This window comes from Crinia signifera, chromosome 1 (genome assembly GCF_055691185.1).
Source record: "Crinia signifera chromosome 1, ASM5569118v1, whole genome shotgun sequence".
In the NCBI taxonomy this organism is placed as follows: domain Eukaryota; kingdom Metazoa; phylum Chordata; class Amphibia; order Anura; family Myobatrachidae; genus Crinia; species Crinia signifera.
Window position 1 is genome coordinate 118152496 of NC_139217.1, and position 15137 is coordinate 118167632.

A 15137-nucleotide genomic window follows, 5' to 3' on the forward strand; every position below is an offset into this window, starting at 1 on the left:
AGATGTCATCATCATTGTTCAGCAGATACTTGGACCTCCCCACACACAAACAACCCACACACATTAACATGGTTTTGATAGATGTAAATGTGTTTTTGTGCAGGTCTACGACCGTTTACAATTGTGCAACCATAAAAACAGAATGAAAGCTGCTTAATCCGATTAATAATGCCACTCAGGTGCTGAAAGGGAGGGGGTTGTAGATTAGAAAGACACGCAAAACATGTTTTCCCCCAGCACACCAAAGGGGAATTACTTACAATATTTAAAAAACCACCTGCTAGTAGGTCATTCAGACATTTTGGTTACATGAACACCTATTTTCTGGCACCTGGTGGTCTGAGACTTCTTTGAATCTGGACACATCAGATCCTGGGGATTTCAGGCTACGGGAGTGTTTAGAGGCTGGGGGGGGAGCACGTTTAAAAAAAGCAGCTGGAGGGGGACGGAGCCCCTTTGCCTGCGGGGGAGCTGCGCCATAGTCCCCCCAGAGCTCTAGGAGAAACACCACAAATAATATGGCAAAAATGGTTATCTGGCACAGTGCTGGAAGCCAGAGTGCTGGGTAATCAGTGGTCAGCCTGTATTTGCTCAGATATGGTAAGCCTCCAGGCCTAGTAACCATTCCTTAACTTTTTTATGCCTGTTTTATAATTTCGAAATCCTATCTAACCATTCTCAAAAACCTAATATGATCTGACACACACACACACACACACACACACACACACACACACACATATGCAGCACTGATTTGATAACTTTAGTGTCATCATTAGCTCTGTTTCTGTCTTGGAAATTAAGTTGATATAACGCAGAGCAGATACTTTTGTTAATGTTTGTTATTTGATGAAACGTTACTGTGAGTCTCCAGAACAGTTCATTCCAACTTTCAGGATATGTAGATCAGTAGATTAAATTGAAATGTTTGTATATCACTAAAATATTTTTCATTTGTTTGTCACAAAGTTGGATATACAACGGATGATTTGCGGTTTATTTGGCAGTCAGGTGACCCCGTACAAATGGAAAAAATTGCTTTGCCTCAATTTGATATAAAAACAGAAGATATTGAATATGGTAACTGTACAAAGTTCTACAAAGGCACTGGTAAGTAGAACCGGATCTGTCCAGATACAAGATTGAACTGTTAAGTTAATTAGAACATTCATCAAATTTCCTTAAGATGCCCATAATCACTTGGACAGTTCATGTTGTTCACGGATGAATATAAAGAGGATTATACGCAGGTCTCCTCATATGCCAGGTCCATCATTGTCTGTCTGCTGCTCCACATACCCACCGCCACCATGCTCATTCACCCCCAGCACACACACACACGCTTTGATGCACATGTTGGAGGCGGGAGAGACATTAGTATATAAATAAATATCCATCTTATAGATTTGATAAAATGTCTGCAAACCTCATAGTAATGTTTAATGTTATGGTATCCGGATGGTTCACAGACAATGACTAGTTCGACCCCAAACTGTCGACATGCACTAGGTTTACAATGATAAAAGGTTGACATGCACTAGGTCAACACAAGCAAACGGTCAGCATGGCCATTGTGGACATGTGAAAAAGTTGACATGAGTTTTTCACACTTTTTTTGCTTCATGCTTTACCTTGACTCTGATTGGGAACAGTAAAGTGTGCTGAGTGCAGTGGTACTCACTGTCCTCTTTTTATCTGATATATCAAAAGTATGAAGGGAAAAATCATACTCTTCCAAGCCCTGCAAGAGGTTAATGGGAAAAGGGAGACTTACCTAAAACTCCCCCTGTGACACCTGTGAGGGCCTGTGCGTATTGACACTCCACACTGGGGATGTGATTATAGTCTTCATATCGGTCATCCATCAAGACAATTGAAAAGCCCTGGAAAAGTAAAATCACTCTCTCTTCCATGCTGGAAGGTAGACATTTGTCCCGTCTTGAAATTGTGTCATCTTAGTGATTTCCGCTGATCACCAGACCTTAACACCTTTCATTGAAATATTAGTAGACTGGGCAAGGGCACTTAATGTGACTGGTTACTCCCAGGCTGCACCTACACACTGGGGGAACCTCTCGTATGAAAAAGGATAGTATTCGCATGCCCCATATGTGTTCTTTGTTTATCACAGATGATAACACCCATTACTGCAGAGAACATTAGGAGTGTCATAGATTCTAAAAAGTCTCTAATGCCCTGGTTTCCCACATGCTGCTTGATTTCAACTGGTGAACTGATGCGCTGATTTAACGTTGCAGGTTGTCTAGTTTTAAAAAAAACAAGACAACCTTCCTTTACATCGTATAGTACCTTAAAAGGAATAGTTTGTACTTCTACATATTGTTTATATGGTACCAAATATCGAGATGTATTAAATGGTCCATGGTCATTTTGTTTACAGTATGTATTTTAATTGACCTGTAAAAGTTAATTTTGGATTACATTATTACATTTCAACAAGTGCCCCCAACAAATTGTCTTCCTTTTCTTTCCTTTCCTTTCCTGTCAATTTAAATATCTGACTCTGGGGAGCACCACTTACCAATCTGGTGACACAAAAACAAGACTGGGAACTATACATCAATTTTTCTTCTTACTACTATCCCATCACTCTATTGGTGGATCAGTACTAAGGGAAGAATTCAGTGTGGGCTCCCTAAACAGTAGCTGCATCCCTATCCCCTCCCATCTTCACTTTTTTACTGTTCTATTTTCCCTCCCCCCCCCCTTATTAATGTATATTTTTTTGGATGTATTATTTGAAAAAAAAAGGCTAATAAACAATTTATAAAAAATAAATAAATAAAAAGGAACTACAAAGTATTACTCAGGGGTGGATATAAAAATCAGTAACCTATAAAACACATTTTTGTGTGTGACTTTTATTTTCCATGTAAGGACATTTAAACAAACAATATTTTCATAAAATCTAAAACGGCAAGGGCAGGATGTACAACACGTCACGTCAGAGATGTGATACATCCCACCACTTAATGGGTACATGCCTGCAATAGTAATGCCTAGAAATGCAATTAAAATGGCTATTTGGATTAAAGCTGTCCTTTGTAATAGAGGGACCGCGGGTGTATGACCCAGAAATCCTTCTGGGCATTTCAAGAATGATGTGTGCTGCGGGGGGCGCTCATCAGATCCCTCTCAAAATGCACATGAAAATAACCCATAGGCTTTTATTCGGCAACACCATTTAAAGGAGGCATTCCCCACTGGTTGTAACCACCAGAATGTTTTGCAAAAACCACAAGAATGGCATTTTCAGAGTTTTGTCCACCTTTTCCTGCATAGTACATATCAGTACATATCCTTATGTTGTTGATGTAATGTGACCAGCTTAAAAGTGCCAATATAGAGATAAGGAAAGCCTCAGTGTAGAAGGGATAAACGGATGTTAACACTTTGGCTGTGGGAATGTCACTGTTTAAGGCCCATACATACGGGGCGATGGGAGCCCTCCACTGAGAGATTACTTAGCACACATCGCTGCACACATGCGATGCCCCTGAGATGTGTGCTGAGCAATGTTTTTCCTATGCTTATAGATGATCCAGTAGGATAGACAGTGCATGCACGGTCTATCCGAGCTGGCAATGGCGGCGCACGGGGCCATCCCAATACGGTTACACACGGAGTGATCTGTGCTTTCTTTCTAAGTGATGTAGACAGATCGCTTAGAAAACAGCTACGTGTGTATGCCCCTTAACTCTGTATGACTCTGTCTCTCTATCTCTCTGGAAAATAAAGTTGCCAGAAAAGGCTAGTACGCTTATAATTGTTAGCAGAAAAAACTTGGCACATGTTTAGGTTATATAAAGGCAGGTTACAGTTTTTTAATCATTGGCTGGGCATCATGCAGCATGTAGTTCAATTATGAATTATATATTATTATTCAATGAACCCTGTCAATCCCCCGTGTGCACTCACATTCTCTCTTCCTATTAAAATAAAGGATTTGCCAGTGTAATAAAATTGATATAGATGTTATCACAGGCCACCTTCTGTTCCTGTCCCACTAAATAACATTTATTAAATATTCAGTTCATAAATTATTTAAAGTAATGATTTCCCCCAGCTACATTCAGATTTAGTAGTGTCCAGGAAACATCAGCCAGACCTTATTTACACATATTTCTAATACACTAGACTCCAGCGCGTAGTACTACAGGTTGAGTATCCCTTATCCGAGCATTTTGGATAAGGGATTTTTACGGATTTTTGAAAAACAAAATTCATACTTATCTGGTCCCCTGTCAGTGCCCTGATGCTCTTCCGACGTCCACGGTGTCCCCTGGCGTCCACGGCGTCCTTCGGAATCCTCTTCAGGGGCATCTCTGATCCCAGGGTGCATTGCGTGATGTCACCGGCGCACTCGCGCAATGCACCCCTGGGACTGGAGATGCCACTGAAGAGGATTCCAAGTAACACCGGAGGACGTGGTAAGTATGAAAATAGAGGCCGTGTTACTGAAATATTCTGAAAAACCACTGTTTTCGGAATATTTTAGTTTTTGGAATATACGGATACGACCTTTATTATAGTGTGGTACAACTGCTCTATACATCTGACAAACTGCTTCTTACGGAAGGCACATATAGAGTCACAATGTATTATTAATAGGTATGTAAACTTAAATGTAAGAGTATTTGAGAATCAACAAGAAACTTTCAGGCCCTGCTGAGAATGGTGTTGGATAAACAGTAGCGACAGATCTCTAGGAGCAGGAGCCTTGATCTCCATCAGCAGGTGCCAGGTTGTAATGCAGCTTCTAAAGGTCAGATGAACTCCTAAAGCTTAGAGCCATTGATTTTTATGTCAGGAAGGTGTTCTTCCATTTCTGCCAGGCTGACGCATAAAGCACTCTTACAGCTTAACAGTGGGTATCGTTAAAAATATGCTACAAGTTTTCCACTTGGTGCTAATTAAATATACATCTAATGCTAGTGATCACTGCCATGCATCTGATTAACTCCTTAGATGCCACTTCAACTTGATTAGGGATCACTTGAATCTTTACAGAGTGTATAATATTTAAAGGGCAATGTACTGTACATCATTTATATTATGAAGTTGTTTGTTTTTATTGCTTTTTTTTTTTTCTAACTATGTTCTTTGGAATTGGTTTACTATGTAGACATCTAAGATGGATAGCTTTGCCAAATTTCACTGAGGATATTTGAAGTGGCCCTTATTTGCATTCATATAAAATATACCAATAATTATTTTGTTTGACAACCATATAACTTTGTCTTTAAAATGGAGGCTTTATGGATTAACCACACCACCTGAAAATGTTTTCTATTTATCTTTGATTGCTATTTGGAGTTTACAGGAAATATGTCTTTTAAACCATTCTGCGCACCCTGACCCTTACTCATCATACATCAGTACATGTTGATGTTTATCATATCATATATCAGAGTTTTTTTGTTAGATATTTTTTAAACCGTCCACTAAAGTACCAAGTTACAGTTTTTGTGTGGGGGTGGGGGGTGGTGTATTGAAGCTTGGAGCAGGTTAAAGTACCAACCAATTATCTTCTAGCTGTCATTTTTCAAACACAGCCTGTACACGGACAAAAGCGGATTGGTTAGCACTTTATCTCTGCACTTTATCTCTCCACACTATCTTTAGCGTGGGTGGATTGTGCTGAAGGTGGTACTGAGAAGAAATATAGGCAAGCTATTTAGAAAATGTTTTACAAAGGTAAATGTGACATTATTGATGTATTATTTTTATTTAAAGTAAATGTGTCTCTCCTCCCCCCCCCCCCATTAAATATTACAAGACAATGACTGTAGTTTTGATCTGCATCACCTTGTTTCTTTATTGAAGGTTATTACACCTGCGTTGAGGTCATCTTCACCTTGAGGAGACAAGTTGGATTCTACATGATGGGTGTCTACGCTCCCACCCTGCTTATTGTAGTCCTCTCCTGGCTTTCTTTTTGGATTAACCCTGATGCCAGTGCAGCCAGAGTACCACTGGGTAATCTATATTAATAAGTATAGAAACGAAGCATTCTTTGTGACTGTGACATGGAAGGTTTATGACTGCTTTAGGTGCTTCATTATCATCGCTACATCTGGCTCATCTTAGTGCAGAGCTCTCAGGTTATTGGCAGCACAAGTAGCATTGCATATTGTTAAATCTGTTTCTTATTAAAGGAATACGTTAATAAAAAGAACAATGTGTTCTGAAATGAAAGCTTATCTTGTCAAAATTTTTTACTCTGGTAATTGGAAAGCTGATATACGACAATGTTATTCTTGGTCTACTTGCACTTGAAGCACGGTAGTTATTCTATATATTTTAAATGCATGCTAACTTATTATCAGTATTATCATTTAGTTAATAAACATTATATTAATTTGTGTTCCCCAGTTAGGGTTATATGGTGTACACGCGGTTCGATTTCTTCTATTTTTCTATTCGACTTTGCTTATATAAGCAAAATCGACTGGAAATCGAATGTGTTCAATTCGAACCCTATGCGCTGCCTGCGGCATCGAAATCAAATAGAAAAATATCTAGTACAGGTCTGTTCTATATAGTCTTAATTAAATGCATACATCACGTCATGCGATTCGATCCCCATTGAATCGGGATTGAATAGAAAGTACATTGCACCGTGTGTACACCACTTAAGTCTCTCCACCAAAAAATACTTCCCAGATGCATTGTAAGAGACCAAATAACAAGAACACTGTCCAGTTTGTTCCCCCATTTTATTGATGAAATTGGTAAGATCAAGCGCTCGGTGCTCAGTCTGAGTCTGAGCAGCAAGATCCCTTTAGAGCTGTTATTGCACTCCGAACTTGACTCTGCTAATGGGCTATGCTCAGTACAGTCCAATCACCACACAAAGTTCTTATTCAGATCTGATCGCAGTACAAATTCGTTCTCAAAATGGGCAAAACCATGTGCACTGCAGGTGGGGCAGATGTAAAATGAATAGAGAGAGTTAGATTTTGTTTCTGTGCAGGGTAAATACTGGCTGCATTATTTTTACACTGCAATTTACATTTCAGTTTCAACACACCCCACCCAAATGTAACTCTCCATGCACATGTTACATCTGCCCCACTTGCAGCGCACATGGTTTTGGCCATTTTGAGAACAAATTTGTACTGCAATCAGATCTGAATAAGGGCCAAAGTCACAAGGGGCCACTTAAATTATAGCAATTGTTATATATAAATAAATACAGACATGCATGTACTGTATATATGTATTAAGATGCACTGTATGTCTCATCAGTTTATGTGTTATTGGTAATCTTTAATTCATCTGTGCTGACATCGTTTTTCATTCTCAGATCATTCGCTTTGTAAAACATTTTCATCTGTGTGTTTGACATATGTTTTTTAAATATGGGACATCCCACTCCAGGCAAACCCTTCATCACATGATCATCAAGTCATTAAGGAATTGCAGAAAATTGTAAGAACTCTTATTATTATCAGAATTTTCTTTTTTGCATTTCAGTTCTCATTTCAGTCATTGTTTTCCGTGCTTAGATTTGTGGTTTTCTCTCCATTGTGTTTCATACCCTCCAACATGGCCCATTCCATTAGGTACAAAATGCTCTGTTCCTGGACTTCCCTGCTAGTGGCAGTTACAGAGGTGGGGCTGCAGCACAGTCCAATACTCAAAGAGGGGAGCCACCCCAAACATCACTGTCCTGGGCTCACTGGCAGTTGATGTGACTCCCCCTCTTTGAATTTTAGACTGTGCTGGAGCCTCACCTCTGTAACTGCCACTAGCAGGGAAGTCCATGAACAGAGCATTTTGTACCTAATGGAATGGGTCATGTTGGAGGGTATGGTGTTTGTCACCTGACTCTTTACATTATTCTATATATCATAATATAAATGTTTCATAATGGTTTACTATATCAATCCAGTCCAACTTCAATGATCTGGAAAGCAAGACATATTTTATAGTGCAGCGGTTCTCAAACTGTGGGTCCTGACCCCAAAGTGGGTCCTGACCTTCTCGGTATGGGGTCGCGAATCCATGTTGCTGACCATCAGGCTGGTGACTTTTCTAATCTCAGTCAGTGATTCAAGGAGTCTGATAAATCTGTTGAATTGTCTGTTACTTAAGGCTCCTCCCATCATTTTGTGCCTCCACAATGCTGCCATGTATGTGCTGTCTGCCGACTACACATGTGATTACCTTCTGCAGTAACTTGCTGGGGTCCTGTAATTATTTTTATTGTCTGATGGGGTCCCAGAGCTAAATAGTTATCGGACCCCTGCCTTAGTGGAAGAATATATAAAACATTTAGGAGTCAATTTACTAAAGCTTCTAAAAATCAAAAGAGGTGATGTTGCCCAAAGCATCCAATTAGATTCTGTCACTTTTTAGTATGCAATAGAAAAATGATTGAATCTGATTGTTGCTATGGGCAATATCACCCCTTTTCATTTTTTTTTCATATTTACCCCTTATTTTTAGAGCCCCATTAGCACATGTTCCCATCTCCTCCACAGGTTGATAAAGGGCATGGGCAAGTATTTAGCAATGTATTATTTATTTATTTATTTATTAACAGTTTCTTATATAGCGCAGCAGATTCCGTTGCGCTTTACAATAGCAGACAGTGAAACAACAAAACAGGGTATTTACAGACACTCAAAATGTAGGAGGGCCCTGCTCGCAAGCTTACAATCTATAGGGAAATAGGCATTGATACATAAGGATAGATACTGTATTCTTTATTGCATCGATTCCACCAGAACGCAAGGTTCTATGACTGGTTCTGGAATTTGATTACATTATTACATATCTTCTTGGAGGCTGGCTTGTATATTACAACAGCTTGCATTTAAAAAAAAAAAAATAGGAAATGACTGACTATCTGATCATAAGGTGACACTATAACAGGACACTGACATTTATGGGAGCTGGCAGTGGTAGGAAAATGGTGTACATACAGTATGTTTATGCAGGAATTTGCTTTTATATGCACAATTGTATAACTATAATGTAAAATGTATGGTAGTAACATATGTAACAAAGTCAGGCCCAGATATCACCTAATTTTCCTGAGATATTTAAGGCGTTCATAAGAAATAATGGTCCCTATCGTTGGATGTGTCATTTTCTTAACTATTACATACAGTACGTGGAAAATGTACTGCTTGAATGACCTTGTATATTCTGTATAACTATACTGTATGTTACAGATGCAGCGCGTCTCAGCCAGTTCCAGGGTTTGCCAGAATGTCCCCGCTGGCTGAGAGGGACTCCATCAGACTGGGAAGCGTGAGCGTCTCACATGCATGCGCGTCCCAGTCACTTGACAGCAGAGATCGGGAACCCTGTCCATCTCCGCTTCAGGGGGGGTGCGGGGAGGCGGCAGTGACCGATGAGAACTGCGGGGGTCCGACGGGGAGCGTCAGAAGTAATGTTGGCTCATACCAGTCACTTCGTAATGAGGAGGTGGTGGGACATGTACTGTATGTGTACCTACTCTATATCTCTACCTGTAGCTGTAACATACACTAGAATAAGCGGTTCGTCTGCAGCCATTCTACCATACCATGAAATCAACCTGGGTTCTACCTTTCTTCATTTTTCTCTGTAGGTATATTTTCAGTTCTGAGTTTGGCGTCTGAATGCACCACCCTGGCACAAGAGCTGCCGAAGGTGTCCTATGTGAAAGCCATTGATGTCTGGCTGATCACATGCCTTCTATTTGGATTTGCCTCACTTGTTGAATACGCTGTAGTCCAGGTGTTCCTGAACAGCCCAAAGAGGATTGCAGCTGAGAAAGAAAAAATCTCCAAGGCTGAGCAGGCAGAAGGAAAAGGGCCCAATGCAGTGAAAAAGAATACAGTCAATGGGACTGGTACACCGGTCCATATCAGCACACTGCAAGTACGTATCTACATCATGCCTCGATTACATCATTTGCATCAGTACTGGATATTATGTTATTAAATCTTGATCTACATTTGCTGTTCTTTGCAGAATAAAGGGGCCTAGTTCATACCTGATCGCATGACAAATTTGTTCTCAAAATCTGCAAAACATACAGATGTGCAGAGAGAGTTAGATTTGGTTGGGGTGTGTTCAAACTGAATTAGGCCCCAAGTGTAGTTGAACTCCATTCCAAAGAGACGCAAAATATGATTTTCATTACTTTCAACTTACTGTAAGCACCTGTAATAAAATGTCACATAATGAACAAAGCGCACCATCAAAGTAATGTTTTTTCACTCATCTCCTGCATCTACCAAATGACAGTGGACATGCTACAGATGTGGCCACACTGATCTTACCCTTGAGCGTTCATAACTAGCTCTGTCCTGTTCACGTACACTATGGCATCCTATGTATCATCAGTGTATGAGCAGTGCATGCACACACCCGTGGGCACGCTGTTTGCGGCTAACCAACCACAGCTGCTGCAAATAGAATGTATGATGGAGGACACATCTGTAATAAGGGGCATACACACAGGGGAAATTTCAGACCCTTTTCTAAGCGATCTGACTAGATCACTTAGTAAAGGAGCACGGAATGCTGTGTATGCACTGCAGCGATGCTGATGCGAGGTCCCACGCGTTGGTATCGCCGGCTGGGTAAGCCAGTGCTTGCACTAGCTTTCCCTAGATTGCAGGGCTTTGCTTATTATAAAAATAGGCAAAGCCCCGCTCAGCACAAAGCTTCGCAGTGTGCTGAGCGGGTGTCCGGCTATGTGCTGAGCGTTTGTACTGCAGCATGTCGCTCAGCTAAAAAAGCTGGCTCGCCCCATGTGTACAAGGCTTTAGAGTTGGTAATCAAGCATAATAAAATATCTCTAAATCCCCCTATTGTTGAGGTAATGTACTGTGAAAAGGAATATATAGTTATGCTTAAGAGCTGCTGAAATAGTATGTGGTCTATTTCGAAGGCTTGCCAAAAAAAGAGTAGTTACAGTACAGTATAAGATATATAGATATGGAGATAGATAGAGATTGAGCTGTGTGGATATTTCTTTCATGTGTCTTGATAAAGACCAGTGACTGGGACTATGGTCCCACACTACGTCCGGTAATGTATAAATAAATTTGCCCTTTCTCTACTGATCAGTGAGTGCCCTTATTGGTCCTACATAGGCCCTATATCTCTATATATGTGGAACATGAACTGTTACCTTAAAGGAGCACCCCACTGATGTCATTTGTTGGCTGTGAGTGCGGATCTGGCACTCCTCTGACCTCCCCAACTGCCCCGGTGCCTTCAGTCAGTTACATGTACAGTAAGTCAGAAAGAAAACAGCGGCAGTCGAAGACTTTGTATTCCAGAATAAGTGTATTAGCGGTTTTGGGTAAAATATGTAGAATCATTTCTGTTTTTCAAGGTTGTTAGATGAGATTCTATCAGGGGTGACATTATACAGTACAGTATATAGCATGAAAAATTATATGAGCTTGAAGCAAGCCTTCTGGTTCTCATCAGCAATTAAACTGCATGCTTCTCCTTTTATACTGTAGGTTTCGGTTGTCAACTATAATAGTGTGTAAAATATATGGTTTTCTGTGACCAATGTCCTTTAATTTGTATTCCATTTGCATTAATTTTAATTGTATTTCTACATAGAGAACATATAATTGTACTATTTGTTCCTGCCATCATCCACTTGCGTGGTGCACATTATCTGTTTGTAATCTGAATATTATCAGTGTACCTAGAGGATTATTTATGAATTAAAGAAATGCAGTCTCTATTTTCCAGGATTTGCATGCTATTTATCTAACTTTTGCTATTTGATGTTTATTTCATACACTATTAGATCAGTAATTCAGATATCCATCACTCCCAGGTGGCAGAAACAAGATGCAAAAAAGTCTGCACATCTAAATCCGATCTGAGATCCAATGACTTCAGCATCGTCGGAAGCTTGCCCAGAGATTTTGAATTGTCCAATTATGATTGTTATGGAAAACCAATAGAAGTCAACAATGGCCTTGGAAAATCACAAATAAAGAACAATAAAAAGCCACCTCCTGCCAAGCCGGTCATTCCATCAGAAGCCAAACGAATCGACCTTTACTCAAGGGCCTTGTTTCCTTTCACCTTCTTGTTCTTCAACGTTATATATTGGCTGGTATATTTATGATAACTCTATTTCTTACTTTAAGTTCACAAAAAAGCCACCATTACTCTTAAGCTGGCCATACCTGTACATCGGAGAGATTGATGTTAAGATCGATTGCGCTCATGATTGTGTACAATTCCCCTTGATTTCCCTGGCAGTCCTTGGTGGTTTTTGGTGGTTTATGGACACACAATCTACTCACAATCCACCACACAATAAGTCATACAATCCATACAATCCATCATAAGGTGGCCATACATCAGAAATATATTGTACCCAATCATACAATCTCAATTGATTGTGAGATGGATTGTATGCAGATTGTGTGCACATATTGTGTACACCATCATACAATCATGCATCAGATGGATTGTATGATGGATTGTATGCAGATTGTGTGCACATCTTGTGTACACAATCATGCAGCAGATGGATTGTATGACTGATTGTATGATGGATTGTGAGTAGATTGTGTGTCCTAAAACCACCAAGGACTGCCAGGGATTTCAAGGGAAATTGTACACAATCATGAGCGCAATCGATCTTAAGATCGATCTTTCTGATGTATGGCCAGCTATACAATCAGTCATACAATCCATCTGCTGCATGATTGTATGATGATGTACACAAGATGTGCACACAATCTGCATAAAATCCATCTTACAATCAATTGAGTTTGTATGATTGGGTACAATATCTTTCTGATGGATGGCCACCTTTACACTCCTTGCCGCTAACTTGTGATCTTGTCTACATTTGCAAAGCAATATCTTACATTGTAGATGCCATGCAATTGTAATGAAAATTGGCTTTTCTTTTTAAATGGAAGCATGACACTGCAAGGTCCGTGCTTAAAATGATGTATATAAGTGTAAGTTAAACTTTCTGCTATAACCACGGTTATGAGTATTGCATACATAAAATTCCCAAACATCTAATGTTTTATTATAAAAGGTTATGACATGCTTTCAAGACAACTTTGTGCACGTTGAGCGTCATTCAGATATTTCCATACATGTAGTATTTAACGGTCAATCCTTATTTTCAAATGAAAATATATTATACAGTATATGTTTGGATAGCATTATGTCCGGACAAAAATGTACAGTTATTCAAAACATAAATATATATATATTTAATTCATAATTAAAAATTAGCCCCTATCAATGTGTAAAATACATGATCAAAGACTATTTTTTGTAAAATTAACTATTTAAGAAACTGCGCTGTATCCTTTGCGTGAGCTAAAGCTAATGTATAAAAAATACATATTAAAAATTGTAAATCAAACGTGCCTCATTTGATATGTATTAACAAAGAACACTGCTATTTTGTACACATAATCATAAGGAAGATTATTATGTATTTTTAAATGGTTGCTACTGTGAAAAGTGGGTGATGACCTACAGATGTAGCCACTCTCATCTAGCCTACTTATTGTTGGCTGATCGCAATTCGAATGCACCACAGCCTTGCGTATCATGGCTAGTGGCATTTGCTTACCCACCAGATGACGCTTTCAAAAATGACCATTGCACATGCGTGAGGTCTCCAAACAATTGCAGTACAGTAAGAACTACTTTCCTGTATGTTACTGTATGTTAAATGCAGTAATGTACAGTATGCTTTACGGATGAGCACTGGGCTGCAGTATCGCTGAATAAAGATCCTGTTTATTATGCCGTGCTTAGCTCTGTAAGGGTGGGCTAAGGTCAGATTACATTATATCTCCATGCTGTATCCCAAGGTCCGAATTTGCCACTACGTAGCATATTAACACAATTGTGGTTGGCAGACACTATCTGCCATAAAGGAGCCCTCCTTACGGAGCCTAGCTCGGCCTACATTTCCTCTCAGTATCCCCGGAACTGAATGTGCGATTACATAGCAAATTATTTTTTAAATGGCAACATTACTACCTGACTTACAGCAGCATTTACCTAAAATAGTTTATTTTTATACAATAAGATTGCATACATTGTGGCAAAACCCCGAGCATAACTGTGAGCACCAGCAGCATTTCCCGGGAGCTAAAGTAGTAATTACTTTAGATTTCAAGGTTCCTGCATCCAATGTGAATGATCTGACAGGCCAGAAGTACGGTAGCTGTAATGACCTAGCGGTTAAGGCCACAGCTTTCTATGCACGGTGTCTGCCTATGGTAGGTTTGGATCCCACTCAGGATCAACTATTGTTTTGGAATTCCACTGTTTGATTATTTTCTCTGTCCACCACCATTTTGTACATACCCTACTGTAGACTACAATATGCTATTTAGTCGCGCATATAGCCCCTGGGACTCGATGGCAAATGTATGCTGGGCACAGTCCCTGGGGCTGATTGAGCGACCAAGTAGCAGATTAACAAAATGGCTTTTAGCAGTATTTACAGTACAATAAATACAGTTTATTTTATACCAGACTATATATATATATATATATATATATATATATATATATATATATCCAATATACATATTGGATATATATATTATATATATATATGTAATATATATGTCCAATATACAGGAGACATTGATGAAAGCTGATTTATCCAAAAACACTCCTTTTGTAATAACAGTTTTCCACGATCCCCACCCCTACGCAGGGGAGGAATTTGATCAATGGGTAAGAAATGAAAGTCTTTAAGGGCATGTCCATGTATTTGAAAATGTTTAGCCACTGGGGGCGTATCGAGATCCATTTTTACCATAGCTTTTTTAATCGATGATCAATGTTGTCCAATTTTTTTCTTTCAATGTGCGTATGGTTTTTCCGATGTATACTTTTTGGCACGGGCAAGTAACGGCATAAATAACATACCTACTACTTTAATTTAAACTTAATTTCATATGATTTAGATGTATGATCTACAAAATGGGAACCAACAACCAAAAATTGACAGTTAACCAATTTTCCACATTTAAAAGAGCCTTTTTTAGGGGTTAACCAATTTGACGCCACTGGCAATGTCACATCAGATTTAGCTATTATACTCTGGAGATTATTGCTTTTTTTATAGCAGAATCTAG

The 15137-nt window shown here is 39.3% G+C and overlaps 1 protein-coding gene across 3 annotated transcripts in view; it reads left to right on the forward strand.

The window, feature by feature from the left end:
* GLRB (glycine receptor beta) overlaps nt 1-13396 on the forward strand; it is a 76153-nt gene extending 62757 nt beyond the window's left edge. Inside the window, exons 7-10 of one of the 3 annotated variants that reach the window (XM_083172381.1) lie at nt 970-1110; nt 5848-6000; nt 9608-9900; nt 11831-13396. In XM_083172381.1, coding sequence (XP_083028507.1) covers nt 970-1110; nt 5848-6000; nt 9608-9900; nt 11831-12127 — 884 coding nt within the window. In that variant the 3' untranslated portion in view covers nt 12128-13396. Of the gene's footprint in view, nt 1-969; nt 1111-5847; nt 6001-7330; nt 7470-9607; nt 9901-11800 lie in introns of those variants that run through there. The other 2 variants (XM_083172371.1, XM_083172389.1) reach the window with 2 other exon arrangements.
* The last annotated feature ends 1741 nt before the right edge of the window (nt 13397-15137 follow it).